Source organism: Lasioglossum baleicum, chromosome 6 (assembly GCF_051020765.1).
Source record: "Lasioglossum baleicum chromosome 6, iyLasBale1, whole genome shotgun sequence".
NCBI lineage: Eukaryota > Metazoa > Arthropoda > Insecta > Hymenoptera > Halictidae > Lasioglossum > Lasioglossum baleicum.
In genome coordinates, this window is record NC_134934.1 from 7845946 (window position 1) to 7867244 (window position 21299).

Here is a 21299-nt window from a genome sequence, read left to right on the forward strand (position 1 = left end):
GAAAATGGACTTTGGGCAACTCGCGGAACTACGAAACGCTATTCAATTATTCAACCCCTGCGTCGACACTCTATGGTACCTGGGTATCCGTATTCGAGTTGTCCTTGAAATCACCTTCTTATCGATGATTCGCAAAATTGTTGCACGGCGTACAACGCTGTTAGTCGTAGACAATTTTGAGTATCGACGCAAGGATCAATTTTTCGTAGCGTCGGATTCGTTTCGATTTGTAAGGACCGCAACCTCGGATTCTCGCGTACGAATCTTTCGTCTGATCCTCACGGGACCGGATACCGTCCGCGCCGTTCGATGATAAAATATCGACGGTCGTCGCTGTGTATAGGGTGTAACGAGGGGATCGATGCATCCCGGAATAGCTCTAGAATAGACCCCGAAGGATTGATAAGCAAGGATCTGAATGGGCTTGGCCACCGGCTACCATAAAGTTGTCAAAAACGTCCGCCTTCGGGAAGTTAATAATAATCCGGACGGTCGGATAAAAACAGAATGCTTTCTCCCGAGCTTGAAACGTCGAGCTTCCAGCAGACTATCGAACCGAAATACACGCGAGGAACGATCGTCAATTCGGTTCGTCGTCGGAATAGACGTCATATTCAACAGTTTTAACCGAGGAATATTTTTAGAAACCGGGACCGTCTATATCCGCGGCGCGGAGGATTGTTCGCGCCTACGGGAAATCCAAAGCGGGGAGAAAGGTACGAAGGACTCCATCAAACTGTTACACCTTCTTCCGGTTCGAAGAACGTTCGTTTAACGCGTAGAAAATTTGGAAAATATTCGCCGTTTGCGTGAGAAAGTAATGAAACTGGAGAAACGCCTGTGTAAAGTGAACTATCGACTGGAAAATCGCGTTTCCGCGAAACGATTGGATACTTTGATAGCGCGTATCGGGAGCGTATCAGTTACAGCCGAGCCAGATATGTGCGACAATCGTGCAGCTATCTTCCTCTCTCTTTCTCGCTCGATCGCTGTCACCGAGGAAAGTGTGACGATTGACTTGGACTGTAGGTCACGACGCTCGCTAAGTTAATTAGTTCGACAGCCAGCCGGATCGGTATTCGAATCGTTCAACTTGACCGAAGCGACGCGCGGCGCAGCGTGACGCGAGCAAAACAATTTCCCGAGGGTTTCCGTTGGACGCGTCTCGTAATCGAGCCTAAATCGATCGAGAAAAGGGAGATTCTGTGTGTGAGTGTGTAGAGGGTCTCGCGACTCTCACCGAGGAGGTCTCGAGAAATGATTCTTTGGCGGAGGAACGTACATCGTGGAGGGCCTGAGAAGGCTTGAGGACCAAATTTCTCGGCAGGGACGCTTCCGCGCGGTTCGCGTCACCTGGCGACGCCCCCACGTCCGGTACCAAATACACGGCATGCTGCTCGAATTCCTCTTCCCTCAAGGTCGCGTGATCCCACTCGCTGGCCTCCATCCTTCACTGCACAGAGAAACACACAAGAAAAAGGTGACGTTAGTTTGGGTTCGTTGGACTCATGGCTACACGCTGGGTAAAAACAGAAGAAACGAGCAAAGAAACGGTGTATGCATGCATGCATGCCTGTATGTATGTATATATATATATATATACTCTTTGTGAAGCGGCGGTGTTCCGAGCAAAGTTCGTGATCGACCGGCGCAGTTGTTCGATCGTACACCTCAGGAACCTGGCGATTCGATACGCATCTAGGTACCGTTATAACCGCGAGTTGTTTACTAAAAGTTTAGCACATATCCAGGCACCGTTATGTTCTAGTCCCGGCGCGAGCGTCTTCGATCGACTTTCTCGCTTGTTCCGACGAACAACGCGATTGGTACGCATAGATTGGAGAGTGTGTGTGAGAGAGAGAGAGAGAGAAAGACGCCGTTTTGCGGATTTGCGAGCTTTGTTTGCGAGGGTCGCCGACAGTAGCCATCGCGGTAGTGTGTCGACGTCGATTATCGCGCGGCATAAAAGGATCGCGGAAATTGCGACGTATTATTAGAAGGTACCGCGCGTAATGACGGCCGGCGTGAACGCTGCCCGTTATAAATAGTTTCGATTCCCCCAGTGAATCGATGCGATCGATAATCCTCGGAACGTTTCGAATGTGTCTCCCGGTTGATAATGCGCGTTCCCGATGATCGTCATTTACCAAAAAAAGAAGAAACGCATCGGGGAACGTCGCGCTCTCTCGAAAAACAGTCCACGGATCGTGTCCCATTGAGATGTAGTCACGTGCTGCGCGAAAATCGCATTTTTTTCCTTCCCTGAATCGGCGGCGGTGCAACACTTTAACACCGCGAAAGTGAAACCCGTCCACGCATTGATCGACTGCAGGGGTGAGAGGGAGGGGGCCGGGACGGGGCATAAACTCCGAAGACCGCCCCCGCCCCCGCCACCCGACGCCTCCTTTCACCCCGTTTCACCCCCTTTCAATCCCTCGCGCGACCCCGCACGCCCGCGCGGTCGGGGGTTTTCGCTATACTCGTTGAATTTCCATTTCCGTGGAAATCGCGCACTATCAGCCCGTTCACTATTCGTTAACTTTCCGCGTAACTTTTTGCCTCCTCGTGCCTCCGCCCCCCGCACCCGACCCGGTCGTTTCAACCCTTTCGCACAACGGATCTTTTTCCCTTCGCTCTCTAGAGTCTCGACGTTCTTTCCGCGAACGACGAGAAGCGTCGTTCCTCTTTCTCTCTCTCTCTCTCTCCCTCTCTCTCTCTCTCTCTCTCTCTCTCTCTCTCGTTTTCTCCCACTCTCTTACTCCCTCGTTCACTTTGCCCTTAGGACGCGTTCCCTTTCTTTCTCGGGTCTTTGCAAAACGCATCGACGGTGTTCCACCGATCAATGTTCCTGCTCGGCGACGATCGAGCCGTTCGGAATCCCTGTAACGCGGCGAACGTTGCACCAACTTTTATGGTGAACGACCCAACCCGTTTTCCCGAGGAAAATTCGGTACAGCCCGGAGAATCGTTGCCTCGAGATCGAATTCGAAGGCACACGATCCCTCGCGCGTTCTACCGAGGTTCTGTCGAATGCGATTTCAGGAAGAAATCATCACGGTGGTTCCCGGTAGACGGAGAGTGCGGTGCACAGTTACGCACAGTACTCACGCCTTTTGACGCATCGGTTCGCGACCTGCGAAAGTCGACGAATCCCCTGCAATCTCTGGCCTGGAACCTATGCTGTGCTGTGCTCTTGTCGCGTTTCGGTTCTTGCTCGAAACGATGTGCCGCTTAGTATAGAGGAGAGGCTAGACACTCCTGGCGCCCGGTATCTTTACGTGATCCTGTGATTCTTAAGGGAGATCGGCATCCCGACGACTCTGTGCAGACTCGGGAGCCTGGAGTAGCAGCGGCCTCGCGTCGAGGGACGAAACGCGCCGGTGTTGTTCAACATTTATTTGAAAATGTCCGAAGCCAAGGCGAAATCTCTCTCGACGTCGATAAGGCCGAACGCTGCCGACCTAGGCGGTCCTCTGCCACCTATACGACGCTTATCGATTATCAGGACATCGAGGAAAAGAAGTTGTTGGGATCGGTGCTGCCGTTGCACCCGACTCTCGAGCAACCACTCGCGCTCTCCCCGTTCTCGTTGTTTGTCAACAACTATGCTCGGAAGGACTCGCGGCGATCGCACCCCTTCTCGATCCTATTCTCCGCGAGTCTTTCCTTCGTGTCGGCGCTTTCTTCGACACGACTCTCGCGACTCCGGTCGAGATCGTATGAAGATCGTCGAAGATCTTCTTCCTCTCACTACTCTTCTTTTTTTTCTCTCGAATGCACACACTCGCGCACACACGCGCGAGAGAACCAACCACTTGGACGTGCTTCACCTCTTTCCTTTTCGCACCCCCTCTTCCGGTCCTATTTTACTTTCCCAGGTGTAACAACCGGGACGGGAAACTGCTCGAACTCGGACGGGGGTGAGCCGGTCGATCGGGTTCACGAACGCGTCGCACGAGTATCGCGAACTACCGGAAACGGGGTAAATCGGTAGTCGTGGTCAGTCTCTCGGTTGACTATCGACTACCACTGTTTCTCGTTGACCGGGAGACGGAACTACGACGATATCTCTCGCGATGTCGAGGGCGAGAGCGAGATCTCGCGAGAGCACACGCCACGCTTTGCGCCGATAACGCCGGACAAAACTCGCTCGCGACGAGGATTTCCGTCGAGCACCAGAACAGAATTACTTCGCGGAACCGGCGTGCACAATACCGAACCGACGAGGACAACCGGACACGCGTTTTCCCCGTGAGTACCGTCGCGTTTCAACCCTTTTTTCGAGGGTGGTCTCCGCCTTCGGGGTCTCTCTTTGGATGGCACACGCAGAGAGCAGTGTGTGGAACTCGGGTAGACCTGACCTAGCCCAACGCGAGTCGGCTTGGCTCGTCCTCCCCCTGCGTCGGTATTGGTCGCTGGCTATCCCTCTTTCTCTCTCTCTCTCTCGCTCCCTCTCCGCTGCATCGTTCTCCGTTTCTCTCGCGCTCGTTCTCTCTCTCTCTCTCTCTCTCTCTCTCTCGAACGCGGACGCGGTGGTGTGCCAGCAAAGCTGCCAGACCAGAGCAGAGGTGGTGCATTTCTCTGCGCTGCGCTTTCGATCGACCCGTTGCCAGAGGTTCTCCCTCCCCCTGCCCCTCTCATTCACCCACCCTCCCTTACCCACCCTGCTGTGCTACCGCTCTCGGTCTTTTCCTTCTCTTCCGCTCCAACCACCCTCTCTCTCTCTCTCTATCACTCTCTGCTGCCCCGGTCTCTTTCTCCTTCTTTCTCCGTCGTTCCCTTTCTCCGTTCGATCATTCCGCCCTCGTTCCCCTTCCCGTTCTATCTTTGTTCCTCTTTGTCCTCCCACCCTCCTTTGCCCGCCGTGCCTCTCTCGTGCATTTCCCTCTTCCGTCCTGCTCAGTTCACCGCGCGCGTTTCTTCCCCTCTTCGTCGAACACGCTCTCGTTACTCCTCTTTCAACCCCTCCAACTCTACTCCAGCGCGTGCAACCGTATCTCTTCCTCTTTCTCTCTCTCGCTTTCTTTCTTCTCTTCTTTTCCCTCGGACTGCCGCTTCTTTTCCCTATCTGTCTATCGTTACCCTCCCTCCCTCTCTCGGTCTCTCGCTTTTTCCCTCGTCCTCGGATTTTCCATTCTGTCGGCTCTGTGTTTCTGTTCGTCGATGCCGACAGGGTGCATGCGCCGATCGCTGCTGCTAAGTTTAATTCTTCGGATAACTTCTCTCTCGCGACATAACACTTGCTCGCCCCGATGAGTCCCAAATGAAACACAAGACGCGCGGATCTACGTGCACCACAGATCCGGATCCATCGTCTACCGGCGCTCGACGTCGCGACGCGTCTCGTCCCGTCCCGTTGGTCCTGTTCCTGTAACGATTCGCCACGGCTCCTTTCGTCTGCGTACATCCCCGATCCGAGGAGAATTCGAATGGATCCGTAAGAGGATTCGGTTTTGTAACGCGTCGGGGTGGTTTATGTAACGCTCGGTAATCGATACGGCGAGCGAGAGTGGGCGAATGATCTAAGAACCGACGGAGCCTCGTGCGCGATCGAAGAGCAGGCCAGCGTTCTCGAGAGACAACCGAACGAGATGGCATTTTCTAGCAACCCTTCGCACTCGAAAGCTGCAACGGCCGCGCGAATGTTGCAAGTTTAATCGCCTCGCGTACAAAGGGTTGACGCGTTAACGTTTTCGAAAATTGAAATCGCACGCTTCGTGGAAGCTCGATCGCGTCAGCGAAGCGATCGTTTGCGGGATCGAAGTGCAATCCCTTCTGGTCTGGTAAATTTGCAAGCCAGACGACCGTCTACAAAAATCCTACGGTGTTTTTCTCCCGTCCTTGTTTGCCGTGTGCTCGAGCGAGCGGTTTTTCTATGGCACGTCCCTCCCGTACGGTCTCTCCTCGTCCGTCGTCCGTTGTCCTCCAGCAACCCCTTTACGGGGACGTGCATTTAACCCCAGCGCCACCCTTTGCCCACCCCCGACACGCTCTCTTCCCATTCACGGGTCGGTGCATACACCGATCACGTACGAGCCGCGTGAATGTAAATCGGCCGAAATCGATCCAGACTGGTCTGGAATCTAAAGCTCTAACGATTTTCTTTCCAAAACGTTTTTCCCCTTCGGCGCGTAAACCGCCGGCGACAATAGGCGCCGATTCTCGGGCCGAGTCGAGCCGATAATCCAATAAGAATAGTCGCTATAATAAAAACTCTCTCTCGTTACGTTCTTCCGCGAATCTCATCGCTTTTCAACGAGTAGGGCTGCCCTGCCGTTCCCCCCTCACCGCTCGACAATTGTTTCTTTTGTTTGGGGAACACCCAGTCCACGGAATCGACCGTGCAATCGAACTCGGACCAGAGAGGCCCGAGATCGGTAACCTTCGCCAAACAAAACGGCGAAAATGCCGATCGATGCGCGAGACTCTTTTTTTCGTCCACCTAGACGCGGCTCCTCTCTCGCAATCAGTCGACCGACGCGGGTCGACGAACCTACTCGGATCCTAATCCCGAAGACCGGTCTCGATTCCATCTGCAAGGTTACGTGAACGAAATCTGCCTCGCGCACGCGCGTTAACCACCGATTCCCGTCTCGAGATAATACCACCACTCCGCCGTTCGCTGCGAGACTGTTCTCTGTGTGAGTACCTTCAACCCCTTGTCTTGTAACTAGACTGCGGATTTTACGCGTTTATAATAAAAATATATGTGCGAGACCGTGAAACCGTGTGAGCGCTAGAAGAATATAGAACTAAGCCCAAGAAGAGAAATGTTTATTTTGCATGGAGATTTACAGTCTACTTATAACATCCAGTCAGACCCGTAGAAATTTCAACTAGAATCTGCTAAATACTATGTACCTGTTGACGTTTGGAAACTAGAAAATATCGATAGATGTCACTTTTTGAAATTTATCCGTATCCTAGATTATAGTGCGAGCGTTTAATCGGTGAGGGTGATTCGAGGCAACATTTATTTCCAGCGACGATTGTCCGAAGCGTGTAAAGATCTTTGAAACCTTTCAAAACGTGCAAGAATCGATGGAATTGAATGAATTCGATAGTATACGAGATTAGTGCAATTTCTCGGAACTTGTCTATACACAATTCTTGCGATCCCCCTCCAGCTCTGTTCATTGGATCTTTTTCAACCTTGCACATCTTTATTTCTTTAATACAACACTTATTTAAAATAAAATAAGTGTATATGTAGCTTCTCTGTATCTTTTAATGAATGCAGGCAATCTTTATTTCGCATAAAAATCCACAGTCTAATTATAAGACTGAGTAGATACAATTTAAAATAAGAAGATTCAATAATTTTGAGAATTTATTATTCCCATCTCGTTGAAATTATTAAAGGAAGAATGACAATTTTGGTTTGTGTTTCTTACGATTGGTGCAGACAATTTTGCATAAAAATCCGCAGTCTAATTTGATTTGACAAACGAATAAAATACGTCTCCGCGTTTATTCGCGCTTGTTGTGCCCGAGTAAGAGTTCCTTCTCGAAAGAAACGTGGATCAGCCCTCGCAGCAATGAAAGAAAAAAAAATGATAGACCGACGGAAGTGGAACAAGATGTGCGTACCATGGAAATTTTCAACGGCGCGTTCGATGACCCGAGAAAAATATTTACTGCGAGCGACAGGTCGCGATACTATTCGAACCGGAGCAATATTCGTTGGGACTCGTTTGGGATGCGACGCGATGTGGCGACACGGCCGGGATCGGTGTGTATCGACTCTCAATAATTCACTGGGCGGTGTTCCTGAAATTAATAGAATATCACGGGGCCGGAGCGGTGATTTATTCGTAATTCCATGGAAATGCCTCCGCCGGTGGAATCAAATTTATAGTGGTAATTGCGCTTTATCGGTGGCCAGCCTCTGTTCGCGTGTCCCGCCTCCTTCTCGCCGCGTTGTCGCACCGTCGGGAATAAAATAATTTCGTTTAATCCCGCCGCGCCTGCAAAATTTAACGGCGGGTTGCTTTTAATCCAACCGGGGCGACTACTTTCCCCCGAAATCCAGAAATAATTCAATTTGCACGCGATTTGGACTCGAGAAACGAAAATTTACAAAATATTTTCAATCGGCGGAAAGCCTTTTTGCGCATTGGCCACGGCTCTCCGAGAGCTCTCCGGGATTTCGCGATACGACCACCGAAAGAGAGTGGACCCGCTATGTGGGCGAGGTCGACGACCCGACCGAAACCGTGTGACGAAATTTCGTCTCTATGCGGCGTGGCCCGGCCCGGCCCGACTCCCGGCTCGGCCGAAATTTCACTTTTCGAGGGACACACGCTCGCTCGGTCGTACACACCGATTCACAGCGATTCACCTCTCGCGGATTTCCACGCCGTCGAGGCCTCCTAGCGAAAGAAGTTACCGCGTGAATCGCCGACGACTACTAACCCAGATACGTTCCCCGGGTCGTCGATCTTTTCCCTCCTCGGAGGAACGACTGTACCAGATATATTAATTTCCTTCGGTTCGAGCGCTCCTCGCGGGAGATTCTCGCCGAGATTTTCGGCGTGTCCCTTCGTGTCACGTCAACGACACACCGCGAATTTCATCGGGTCGATCTGCTCCTTGCATGTTCTCAAATCCGAGCGAACATCTCATTGTCTTAAAACGATATTATACGGAGTTGATGGATAGGTTAGACATTTTTTAGAGATGTAGACCGGAGAAATCTTCAACACTTCGCCAGCACAAGTGTAATTTAAAACAGTGATAATATTAGAAGAATCTAAAGATATGTTACATTATTTTCGATTAAACGGAATATGAAAGAAAATTAACTTCTTAATCAAATAAAAATGGTTTCCTCCAATTGCAAGGAACACAGTAGCCATGCAGAAGATTGTTTAATTCTTTGATGATGTTAGTAAGTCGACAATAATGTGTCGGCATTATTAAATTCTTTTTATCCTTCTACTGTTTTAAATGCGTAAAGATCAACAGTCTATTAGTTAACCTTGCTAGTCACTTTTGAGAGGCCAAGAGAAGATTGCTGACTTCCTGCCAAATGTTGTTTAAAGAGTTCATTCATGCAATCATTTCCACCGTTACATCATAGCATTGTATGCCGGTAGGAGGTTCGAGAAAAGTGTCGGAGACTCGGAAGCTGTTGTTCCTCTTTCCCGGAGCAAATAATTTAGAGTAAACCGTTACCGAAAGAAATCGAAAGGCGAGGGGTTGGAACAGGGGCAAAGACGAGTGAAAAATTCGACCCGATTCGTATCGAATGGTTAATCGATTTCGTGAATCCGGCAGGAACGAGTTTAGCCGAGGTTTCCCCCGATCGAAACAACGTCCGAGGGGGTTGGGTGGCGTGCGACGCTCTCCGTCGTTTTATCGATCTGCCTGCGTCGAGTGGCTTTTTCGTCCCGACGAAAGGGAAATTAAAGCTCGGCGATCCTTGGTGAACGTCGCGCCGGTGCTGCGGGCCATCAACGCGCGGAATAAAAGCGGAATAACGCCGGAGCGCGGGCGCGCGCGCGCGCGCGGCAAGGGCCGTGAAGTTTCTAATCAGACGCGGCGCGTAACACCGTCCGCGAATAGAAAACCGAATGTGAACCGGAAATACCGTTTCCATGGAACCCATTCGAATCGAACCGCTCCATGGTGTACGCAAGGTGCTTTACCTCTCTCGCGGCCACACTCTCGTAACTGTTACTTTAGAGGATAACGGGCCAGGCGAACGTTCTCTCGCACGCCTGCATGCGATTGCGTGTACACACAGACGCACACACGAACGGCCGTAGAACACGACACCAGTTCTCGGTAGTAACGGGCTGAAATTTGTCTAAAACGGTGGCCACCACGGATGGCCGAAACAGGCATCCAGGGATGTTTGCGAATTTCATCGTCACGCCTAGGAATTTTCGACGGTTCAACGAACTCCGCTTCCAGCTCTCCCAAAGTCCTCGGAATCCCGCGGATTCTTGCCAATCCACGAATTTTCCAGCGTAAACTTTGTCTCCGAGTGGCGACGTTAAATAGGGAAAGGCCGAAAAACGGTCGAATATCGGTTAAGAAAGGTCTGGACGCGCCCGTAAGAAGGTCGACGGTTCGCCGAGCCAGCGGAGTCGACGACCTTAAGACTTTGAACCGGGACATGTTGCGTTTCCAGCGTTTTTGTAGAAAGCGCTGTCTGCGTTACTCGCGTTAACGTCGCGCGACTACGATCATTGTTTCCACGACGACGACGACAAAAAACCACCACTAATTTTCTTACGCGCGCGAGCGCGCGCTCTTGCTGCTGTCGAGCAAAAAGAGAGAAACGAACGCGGAGAAGCCAGTCCGTTCCGTTAGCCGATTTGAATTTTCATGAGCGAACCACCCTGGCCGAAAATAATTTGCGCAGCGCTCGCTGCTTCTGAGAACTTCGGAAACCAGTTCTTCTTCGACCGAGTATGGATCGACGACGGTCCTCGAATATTTCAATACGCCGTCCGCCGAGAAAACTCTTTCGGTGAAGGATACCCCCTCGACTTAAAGTGACGTTGCGGTGACGTCGGGGCTTTCGAATACCGAGCTTGACTATTTTAGTACGTTCGCAGCATTTGTTTCGCTGACTATTTTTATAAAATCAAGATTTCGCCGAACATTATACTGTGTTCTATGATTAAAAAAAAAAGTATAAAACTAATTTGACTGTCTTTAAGTGAACTGCAATGCGAGTGTTAGCGAAGGTGCTAATCATGAAATGGTAGACAAGTTTCAGTGTGGAATGAAATTGCAAGGGGCTAGTTCACCCTGAAGTGTGGAGCACGCATTGGTATCGGCATCGAGATCGGTCAGTCGAGACGCGGACGACTGGACCCCCCTTGAAAATCAAAGTCCCGTTTGACGGCGTTTCACGAACCAGAGGCCTAGAGCCACGGCGCGGCGGCGGCGGCGGCGGCGGCGGCGGCTAGAGCTGGTCTTTAAAGGCCGACGTACTCTCGGCTGGTAGCAAAATGTAAACCGGAAAAGCAACGAGCAAGTGAATTAGCGAAGTGAGTTCGCGATCGCCCCTCCATTCCCCTCTCAGCGGTTTTCTGTGCCGCAGCCGTCTCCTCCTCGCTTGCTCGCTTACTCGCTCGCTCGCTCGGCCGCTTCGTCCTTGTTTCTCTCCTCGTTCACCGGCCACCTTCCATTCTCTCTCGCCACGGATCTGAAAGAAGGTCTCTGCCGGTCATTGTCCCACTTGGAGGTCTACTTGGACTTAGACTTGGACCACACCATAGGCATGGTGCGCTGAGTAACGAGGTTCCGATACCCCCATAGGGGACCCCCTTTTACGTCTATATATTCTATACGCAACACGTACGCGACCGTTCGCGAACCGAGACAGGGACGGACGGGGACAGTGTTCTCCAGCGGTGAACGAACTTTAAACGCACCGCGCTCATGCTCGAGCTCTTGCTTCTGCGAAAATCTTCCTAAACGGGCGCCCTTCTCTTCCCCCGATCATCTCCTCCCACTTTCTTCTCTAAGATTCAGAGCTCTATGTTTCCAGAACCCTTTGATAGTTGTTTGAAAACTAGGAAAAATATGCATAGTCGTTGTTCGCATCATTGAATACTTTCTGAATCCTTCGAGAACGTTCTAGAGCAACGAAAACTTGAAAACAACGTATGAAAGTTAAAGTTATTGTTGGTATTAACACTGTGGATCTTTATGCAAAATCTTGTGCATCGATTGCAACAATTGATTGATAATATTTCTATGATATCCTTAAATTGTTCTGATGTTTCCACCGTTTTAAGTTCACTTCTTATATAGATTTGAACCGATGGCAACCGGTCCAAAATCTACGTTTCTCAGGATTAATTTTGTCCAATTTGTCAACGCCAACAGCAGAATCATGTCAGTGGCAGTTCTTCAAAAAGAGTTTCTGAAAATGCTCAACCAGTGGAAGCTACGAAAAGCAAGTCATCGTCGACAAGTTCAACGTACAAAAGAGGGTCCCTCTTTTCAGAATTTTGCAACTGCTGCGAATTCGTAATACCGGAGACGTTATTCAAGTGGTGACCGCAACGCGATTCCGCGCTCTCTTTCTGCCTTTCGGGAGCCGTGACGTGCAATTAATTAAGTCGCCGATCTCGTTCAGCTTTTTCTGCGGCGTTTCGGATTGGTTGATCGAAATCTGGCAAAAAAATAGCGTGACTCGACGCGAGAGGACTTTTTTCGGCGAAGAGGGGGGAAAAAAATCGGTTGAGAAGCAAAGGAGACGTCGCTCGATCCACCGCCCCTGCGTATCGTCGAGCGTTCCGACGCGGAGCGGACAGGAGCGGTGCAGCGTCGAAACCAAACCGCGTCACTCGCCTAACTGTACATACGGCTTGTGTATACCGAGGTACCGTACAGGTAGGACGCGACCAAACGGTCGTAAAACCATGAATACGTGAAGAGGTTTACACGTGGGCCACTATATGCACGCGTGTTGTCGTCGCTCCGCGACTGTTCGTCGTTGTCGTTGTGGGTCGTCGTCGTCGGCGTCACGTCGTCGTCTATGCGTGTACCACAGGTGCGTAAAAGCACCGTTGCCCCGGCCGTGCGGCCAAGGCGCGGCCAAAAGTAAAACCGAATTCGTTTTCGGTAGGAGTCCACCAGGCCGTGCCTTCCTTCACCTCTCCTTCCTTCACTTTTCCTCCCGTACATTGCGTTCACCTTTGCTTTTTTTTTCTCTCTCTCTCTCCCTCTCTCTTCCCGATTAATATTTTTCTGTCATCCTCCGTTCAATTCGTTTGCGATAACAGAGTCCAGTTGTTTCTCCGACGAGCCGAACTCGTGGCCATCTAAACAGTACCACGAAGTCCGAGAAATTTGTTTAATGGAAGAAAAACTCCGAATTCGAAATCGATCACGGGCGTACGATGAAATGTTGCAAGTTCATTTAATCTCTCGTGAGAATGACGATAGAAAAAATTATCGGCTAAATTTTGCAACTCGTACATTCAATAGCAAGTGAAGTATTTTCATAAAAATATTTTTCTTGTTAACGATCCGTGCCGAACGATAGATTAAAGGAATACTGTGTGCGTGTCGACTCTCTCGTACGTTATTTCCCCGTTTGCAGAGTCTTCAAGTTTGTCGCCTCGGGACCTCGACGCCGTGAATAGGCTAATCGTGTGCTACGAGGAAAATGCGTCTTCGGAGGGAAACGAGTTGGTAAGTGGTCGTCGCCACTGAGAATCAAATTTTCCGCGGGCAACGAGGACGAGGGCGATCGATAATTTGGCTAATAGCGTGCATTAACGTGGCGAGAGTGCGAGACCGCCCGAGCGCACGCCGTAAAAGGTAACGCCGGCATCCTCCAGCAGTTATGTAATCGTGAGGCGAGAGACGAATCGAGTTTGCCGTCAGGTCAGAGACATCGTCCTGGCCGTGTTCTCGAGGTTCAGGACCTCGAACCTCGGGTCCAAACAAGAGGATTCAACGGCCGAAGCGTAAAACGTTCCCGCGGATCGTGATTAGCCGATCGAACCGGGCGGCCCTGAATTCTCGGTATCTTTTCATCGATCTCGACAGGACAATGACAGTCGAGGGCGCCCGGGATTGTTCTTCATAGTCGGCGAAGTCACGAACCAACCGTGACCGAATCAAGGCTTTTCTCGTGGCCGATTCGATTCCTCGCCGATTCGCGGCATTCGAGACTCACTCAGACCGTTGCAAACTGCCAGTCAGGATATGCTGTTCGACGAAAACGGTAACCTACATCCAGACGGAGAAATCTACGGGTTCTACGGATTTTCGAGAAGCACGAGCGCGAGATAAAGAGGATAAAATCGCTGAAGCTGTAACACCGAGAACGCTTTTTCACTTTGGAAAAATACACTTGTCTTTGAACCGCTGTAACATTGTGGGGAAAAAATCGTCTGTAGATACGAGAGGATACGTAAAAAAGATTCGCGGAATATGTTTTTCAAAGAGTCTTTGAAAAATGTAATTCCGGCACGTAAAAGTAGAGGCTTCACCCTTTAGAACGAGCCTGGGTAGATTATCGTGCGATTTTCTCCCGCAAAAAATGTTACAGCAGTTCAAAGATCCGTCGAACTTTGCTTTATCCCTTTCTGATGAACGTTTGGAGATTCTTTTATTTTCTGGAATAATATGGTTAGTCTAAAAAAAAGTTGGAACACGTACTGGAGAGTCCTTGTTTTTTAATATACAAATAAAAAATCAATATTGGAAGGAAAGTAATTCAAGAGTGAAATTTCGCTGCAGACAATGAGCGAGCCAGGTCGCAGACGGAGGGTTAAGAGTAGAGCGAAATTGTTTGTGTAGCTTTTGTTTTGCATAAAGATCCTCGGTGTAGTGACGACGGTGACAGGGGTGGTAAAAGGGGGTTGAAACGCAGGAGTCGCGGCTTAGGCTCAGAGAGTATAAGCACGAGTTTAAGTGGAAACGGAGGGTGTCCGGTCGGCCGCGTTGGAACGCTGGTTCTCGAGTGGTTCTGGTCGACGTCTGGCCGTACGTGGCCGTCCGCTTTGCCGCTTTCAATGGGGACACGTGATCGGCAGAGTACGGCAGTGGTGGAGGTCGACCGGCTGGTTCGCCGGTGTTCCCTCTCTCTTTCCGTTCCTTCTGTTCTCGGCCGAGGACCTCCTATACCTCCTATACGCTGTACGCGGAGCTCTCCGCACCGCGCCGCAGAGTCACGGACGACCGCTATATCATTTTCGCTACCGGCCTGCGCGCCTCGGTTCACCGTTCCCCTCGGTTGTTGAACCCGACTCTCTTCGCGCGCTGCATAACCCATTTTGTAATAGCACACTTCGAACCGGCGCGGCACACCGGCGTACCGGTATCCGTCTCCGTCTCCGTCTCCTTCCTCGTCTTCGTCTTCGCCTCCGAAATCGACCATGCCTACTCTCTGCAGTCTCTAGCTCCTTCGCCCACTGCGGAGAACTCCCTATTTTTATCGGGGAGTTCCACGGTCGCCGCCAACTTTGCCATTTTTTCCACTTACCGATACCGGATCGATCTACTTCGAACTCCTACCTGTCTTCGTCTTCGAAATCGACCCTCGTCTATTCCTTACAATTCTAATCCCTCCCTTCGTCCAGCACACAAGTCGCAATCATCACCGGAAAATCGCAGCAAGTTCTACGGTCGCCAACTTCGCCATTTTTACTCTTACGAATTCCGGATCGATCTACTTCGAACTGGTACCTGTCTTCGTCTTCGAAATCTTCCTCTTCCTCGTCCAACGCACAAAAGTCTTCACCAGAGAGTCGCAGCTACGGTGCTCGGCAACTTTGCAATTTTTCTCTATCGATCTACTTCGAACCGACGCGACATACATGCCGGTATCCGTCTTCGACAGCAGTGGCGATTTTGGTCATGAACCAACAAGCCATCTTGAAGAATGTAGTCCAACCGTTGCTTTCGGGGTTAGTTTCTAGAAAACGATTTTCGCCGTTCCTTTTTGACGTGGAACGGTGGTAATTGAGGAGCCTATTAATAGACTTCCGGTAGGTAATGTGTTAACAATCGCCGTCAACTACCGATCTGGTCGATTCGAGTGTACAACGTGACATCGATTCGGTTTCGAAAATCGGCCAACATTTCCGAGAACAGTCCCTAGGTCGTTCTCGATCTCTTCGTAGTCGTTCCTCGAATCGTCTCCCGATTTGTTCTCCTCTCGTTTCACGGTTGCCGATTCGACAGTCTTGTTCATGGCCAGCTAGAGAAGTTGCTAGAGCGTGGAACGAAATCGCGTCGATTTTTCCGGGCGCCAGTGAAATGAATTTGTGCTAGGTCGCAGATTTCCATTCTCGTCGGTTATTGAACTTGACTCTCTTCGCGCGCTGCATAACCCATTTTGTAACAGCACACTTCGAGACCGCGGCCTCGGCTGCCGCGTTACAGACCGAGACACGGTTCGCTTTCCCAGGGATTCAATGAACGTTTCGACTCACGGCGAGCCCGCGTTTTACTGTTAGTTGCTTCTTTCTCGGCTGATTCTCTTCGCCTCTCTTCTACTGTATGATGCTCTCTTCTGGTCTGTTCCTTCCCGAACTGGCCTTCCACAGCGTGCAACCGCGTTTCGCCCGATCGAAAGAAACGCGCATTTCCATTTTATCCGGCGCGGTGCACAGCGGTCAATGAACTTGACATTCGATGTAGCGGCGCAACCCATTTTGCAACGACCGGGCACAACCTGTCCCGAACCCGCAGTTTCCATTACGAAATGGGTTGCGCGGCATTGTCCTTGCTACTCGGCCGGTCTTCGACCTGCGCAAACACCCGCATACCGATTGCCTATCTTCCTGCGCGAGCCGACACGCAAACGGGAACAGAGTTCAAAGCAAGAGACACCGTCTGCTCTTTCGATTCCCAGAATTCGCGTTATTTCTCAATGGGTTACGCAAACGAATAGCCAATCAGTTTGCGTTTCGTAGATTCGGGAACCGCTCTCGCGCCGTTTCGAAAATTCGCCTTTCTCCCTTCGCCGCGTAACCCATTTCTCCCTTTCTCGAACAGCCTCTCCCCTATGGCATACTGATTCGCCTCGCGATTCCTCGTCGCCACGTCGCAACCTTCTCGGGACAATGGTCGAAATTAGAGCGCGAGCTCAGCCTCTGGTTCTTAATTCGTCCTCCGCGTTGGCTTCCCTAACTTTGAATTTCTGCAAGTTCTTTCGCCTGAACGTGGTCTTTCAAACATATTCTAGTTGTACAACTTCGCAAATTGTAAAAGAAAATATCTGAGATCCGCCATTTCGACGGTCACGGTAGCTCCAGTGTTGACAGAAAGTGCATTCAATTTTTGGAAACCATTCCATGGAACACACTTTCATGTACGCGTCTTTCTTATCTCCGCCTTTCTAGACTTTCCTCAGCGTATCACGGTACACATACGAGTTGAAGGACCTCCAGCCATTCACTTTAAATCCGAATAAACCGAGAGAAACAAAGGGTAGAATTTCGGCGTGCAACAGGGAAACCAACGGGATAAAAACGGCGAATGTATTAAGACAACTTTTCAGATGTTATCGGCTTCCTTTCGGAAGTAACATAATGGTTTCCCGCGCACAAAGGGTCAAGAATTACAACGGTCCGGTGAGCGAGACGTCGATGCTATCGCGAATAGGGTAGAGAATCGAGCGGTGGAAAAGTGAAAATCGATTTGGGGACGTTCGGCGAAATAAATTCCGCGCGACATGGTGTTGAGCAGGTGGGGAAGGGTGGAGAGGCGAGGGTAAATTGCGAGAGCACACGGATTACAGGGTTCCGGGGGCTGATAAGCGTGGAGCACGCGTGGTGTGTGCTGCGTGCGCCGACCTGCGCCATGGAGAAATAATTGTTGCGGCGAGATAAGAGCCCACGGTTATTCGGGCATTGTGCTGCGCGGTGGGACGAGGCAAGGCGAGGCGCAGCGCGGCGTAAGGCAGGTCAGGCACACTCCTATATCTCGGCCGGCCTCCTACATTTTAGAGGGTCAAAGGGAAATTCGGTGTTCCAGTTCGTCGAACGAAAGTGGCGGCGCATCGATCGCAGTCTGCTCCGGCAGCGGGCTTCGACGGGCCTCGTAAAACCGTTTTTCCGAGCGCGTTCGTTTACCCGTTTTCTCTGCCGTTTCCCCCGACGATCCAATTATGGACAATTCTCAATTACAATATGCCTGTACCATTCTTCTGGATATGTTCATTCATCTCTCATTCCTTTATTTCACTCATACAGCCTAGACTTTCCACGGCTCCATTCTTACGCTCGCGTCGGTGGAAAACGATCGGGAGAAGGAGGGACAGGATTCTCCACTCGTAATTATCGCGGGATCGAATGCGCTTCGCGGGGAGACCGGACTCGTTCGGCGGAACACGGAACACGTAATGCGCATTTGCGCTTCCGCTCGATACCTTCGCCCGATAAAGCGTTCCCTCGTAATCGTTGTGAAAGAGATTAAATAACGGAGTTCGCCGGTTTCCGCGTTGAATAGCACGAACCTCAATGTCAATGTCAGTCGCCCTTTCACCTTATATAACGAACGAGCGAGCGAACGGAGTCACCGCGCAGCCGGCTCTCGCTTCCGACCAACTTGACGAACGCTTCAACTCGCACCGATAATCCGAGGCCGGCTCCGAATATGCTCGATCGCGTTAGTTTCGCGTTCGAACGGAAGAAGAGCGAGCCGATGTTCCTCGGCCCGAGAACGATCGATTTCAGCTAGGAAAAGTTTCGAGCGCGAGACCAGACCAGATCAAAAACCATGCTATGCGTTTCGTTGGAGTCGCGACACGCTCGCCGCGTTATGTTCAAACCCGGTGTTCGCGGGTACTCGAGAAAATGGAAATTCCGCGTAGCATCTTTTCTAGGTAAGTGTACTTCTTCTCTGGCTGTCGAGAGGATAGTAAAACGCGTTTATTGCCGTGGAGAGAGTAAACGACAGTAGGCCTCCGACACTAAATTTAGCCTCGATGCGTAATTGCAGTGTTGGCCAGGTGCCGCCGTTGGAAAAAGTGATCCAGGAAACGGGCAGAATCGTGTCGCTGCGATCTCGACCCCCCTGCGACGATGTTCCCCCTGACGACGGTGACCAAGTACTCTCCGAAGGAACGTATCCCTTCCTGGTATCCAGACTTCTCGCGATCCAGAGAGGATCCTTTCTTACTCTAAATGGTTCTGACTTGCCGAGATACTTGAAGAGCTATTTGTTGCCCCTCGTCGTTGGTTTTCGTAATTTTTAAAGACCCATGGTCCATGGCTAATTTCGGTACATATTTCGATAGTGAACCTCTAGCAGCGTTTATGAATTTCGTTTCCGATTAGAATATAAAAGGACATTTCTAAGCTTCCTTTTGGCATAACTATTGAAAATTCTATTGACAGGATCCCCGTAAGTAAAGTGTTAATGTCATCGTTCATACCAGTCCAAACGAGAGAAAAGCAATAAGAAAGAGCGTCGATGCTGTGCCGTTATTCGTTTGACTAGCACCTACAAGCACTCGGTACAAGATATTCGTTTCGATAGGTAATCGGATAAAGCTGAGACATTCTCTTCGTAGCAAAAGCTTGACGACTGCTCAGTCTCTCTACCTGCCTTTCATCTCTTATCTTCGTACGCTTCTTGCTCAAGATTTTCGATAATAGGCTGCACCTCTTTCATTGAACCCTCTGAATGCCCAAGCAGCAGCTTCAAAGTTACATAAAATCGAAGTAACTCAGCGAAATCAAAATTGAGAAGTTGAGATGTATGATACTGAGAGTACTATTATATCTTCGTCTTCTATTCTTGAGTACGTGGCACTCGAAGTGTTAATAATGCGTGTTGAATGTGTCAACGTTAGGCATCTATCTGTCATACGAACGAGTTCGATTCGTTGCATAGCAGAGGATTGATGCCTCGATCTTGGATCCTCGCGAGGAAAAGCTCGTTTGATCGTACTCTAGCGTCGCTCGCGGCCGTCGACAGGTAGAGCAAGGCTACAGCGAAGCGAAGTGAAGCGAAGGGAGGGAATCTCACGGCTGATGGCTGGCCGTGACTTTACTCGACTCAGCCGGCACTCGGGCCGGCGCAACGCGTCAATGTAGAACGGTCATTGACTCCCAGCGCTCGGCTCGGCTCGACTCGGTTCGACTCGTTTGCTCGCCGACGAGCCGAGCCGAGGCTCCTATATACGTGCGAGCACGAGCTTCAAGTCTTCCTCCTTCTCCGAGCGACTCGGTCGGTCGCAACTCCCTGCTATTCGGACACCCGGTACGTGGCTCTACGTGCTTTGCCGTTCCTCGTGATACTTCGCCGTTCGATGTTCGTCGCCGCGATCATCGAATCCGCTCCTTTTTGTCGCGTTTATTTATTTCTCCTCTGATCGTCGCGCTTCCGAGCTCTCCGATCTCGTCGAGATCCTCTATTTCTCCTTCTTTCGCGGACTTTCCGACCGAATTCTGTCCATTAACGGACTCGCAGATCGACTACCATAGTTAGACTGGGATCTTCGTGTAAAATAAATATTTTCCGCGTCCGTTGCAAGAACCCGGAGCCACTTAAGAATTTCCTTTTTTCTTCAATAATTTTAATAGGTTAAAAGCAATTTATTGATATTTCGAAATTCTTTTACTTTTTCACTACTGCGCATCGTCTTACAATAAATCCATAAAATCCGCATTCTAATCATAGCTTTTTAACTCTCTATGTCCTAATTGAGTGTCGCAAAGCGACAAAATGGTCATCGTTGATATTTATTTGTTCCCTGTCGTATTGGTCGATTAGCCGAGCAACAGTTCCTCGATTGTGCCCGTTCTATGCACCTGTTCACAGAATGTTATTGTGAAATCCTGCACTATCTCGGCCCAGCAGGTTCTCGGAATAATTAGTCCCGAATCGAAGAATACCAAATGACACATTCGGGTGGTCTTCACGCTTTCGAGCGGATGTACACCTTCTCCTAGAATTACCTAGAGTCGAAGGAGGGGACAGCATAGCGCATAAAAGACTGTACCACCCAGACGTTTTACCGTGCCTCGAAGGTGCCATCAGAATTTTTGAAACTTGACCTGGGACGTACGCGTCCTGCCAGGCTCCGGAGAGTCACACCAGAGTGCTTTAACCCCTTGTCCTATAATATGCTCGTTCCTTCCAAACCGTCCAAGTATTCGAGTAAGAGTAAACAAACAATGAATTTTCCTTTCCTCATAGGAAAAAATGAAATCGGAAAGAAAAGATTTCCCTGCGAGTCGATCATAATTACTCTGCCCCGGAATTGTCAGAGTCATCGCCTACTCAGTCCCTGGTGATTAAATTAATTAATTGAGTTTAATAAGAAAATAGATTATTCTACAGAAGGAAAGATCGGTTCAATTTCAGTTTGTTTATAAAACCGTTGGTTGTTTGTTCGTAGTATTGTTCAATTTCCTCACTTGACGAGTTACTTTCAAATCGTGAAGACGTGTTTAACTTGAGCTTTCCTCGTTGTTGAATAAATTCTGTTGATTTAATTGATATATAATATGCGGTTTATTTTAGTACATAATCTAACACTACCATTGAAAATACGTTTAAAAAATTGACGAACAACTGCCTGAATGGAGTTTAATGATTTATAATCAGCAAAACTGTCCGCCTACTAGGTGTTAAACCAATTTATAAATCTCCGTAACGGGACATACAAAAACGAGAGGAAAGGTTCAGCTTCGGGTCAGATCGGTGCACGAGGGTTGAACGATCACCGGGGATAAAGCTTGTACGTGCGAATCGACGCGAGTCGATTAGCGTTTCGAAGGTTCGAGGCACGGAGCTTGTTATTTGGTGGATAACAGAGTGCCGATGTAGGACGGTTATTGGCTCGTTGCGCTAGACTCGCG

The 21299-nt window shown here is 50.0% G+C and overlaps 2 protein-coding genes across 5 annotated transcripts in view; one reads left to right on the forward strand and one right to left on the reverse strand.

Annotated features, from left to right (window-relative positions):
* The window catches only part of LOC143209588 (protein FAM76A), a 78117-nt gene that overhangs the window by 17320 nt on the left and 39498 nt on the right, over positions 1–21299 (forward strand). The gene's annotated exons all lie outside the window — the stretch shown is intronic.
* Blimp-1 (PR domain zinc finger protein 1) overlaps positions 1–21299 on the reverse strand; it is a 37930-nt gene that overhangs the window by 11671 nt on the left and 4960 nt on the right. Inside the window, exons 1-2 of one of the 4 annotated variants that reach the window (XM_076425373.1) lie at positions 1604–4591; positions 1241–1453 (exon numbers count right to left, since the gene is read on the reverse strand). In XM_076425373.1, the coding sequence (XP_076281488.1) occupies positions 1241–1447 (207 nt within the window). In that variant the 5' untranslated portion in view covers positions 1448–1453; positions 1604–4591. Of the gene's footprint in view, positions 1–1240; positions 1454–1603; positions 4592–21299 lie in introns of those variants that run through there. The other 3 variants (XM_076425372.1, XM_076425375.1, XM_076425374.1) reach the window with 3 other exon arrangements.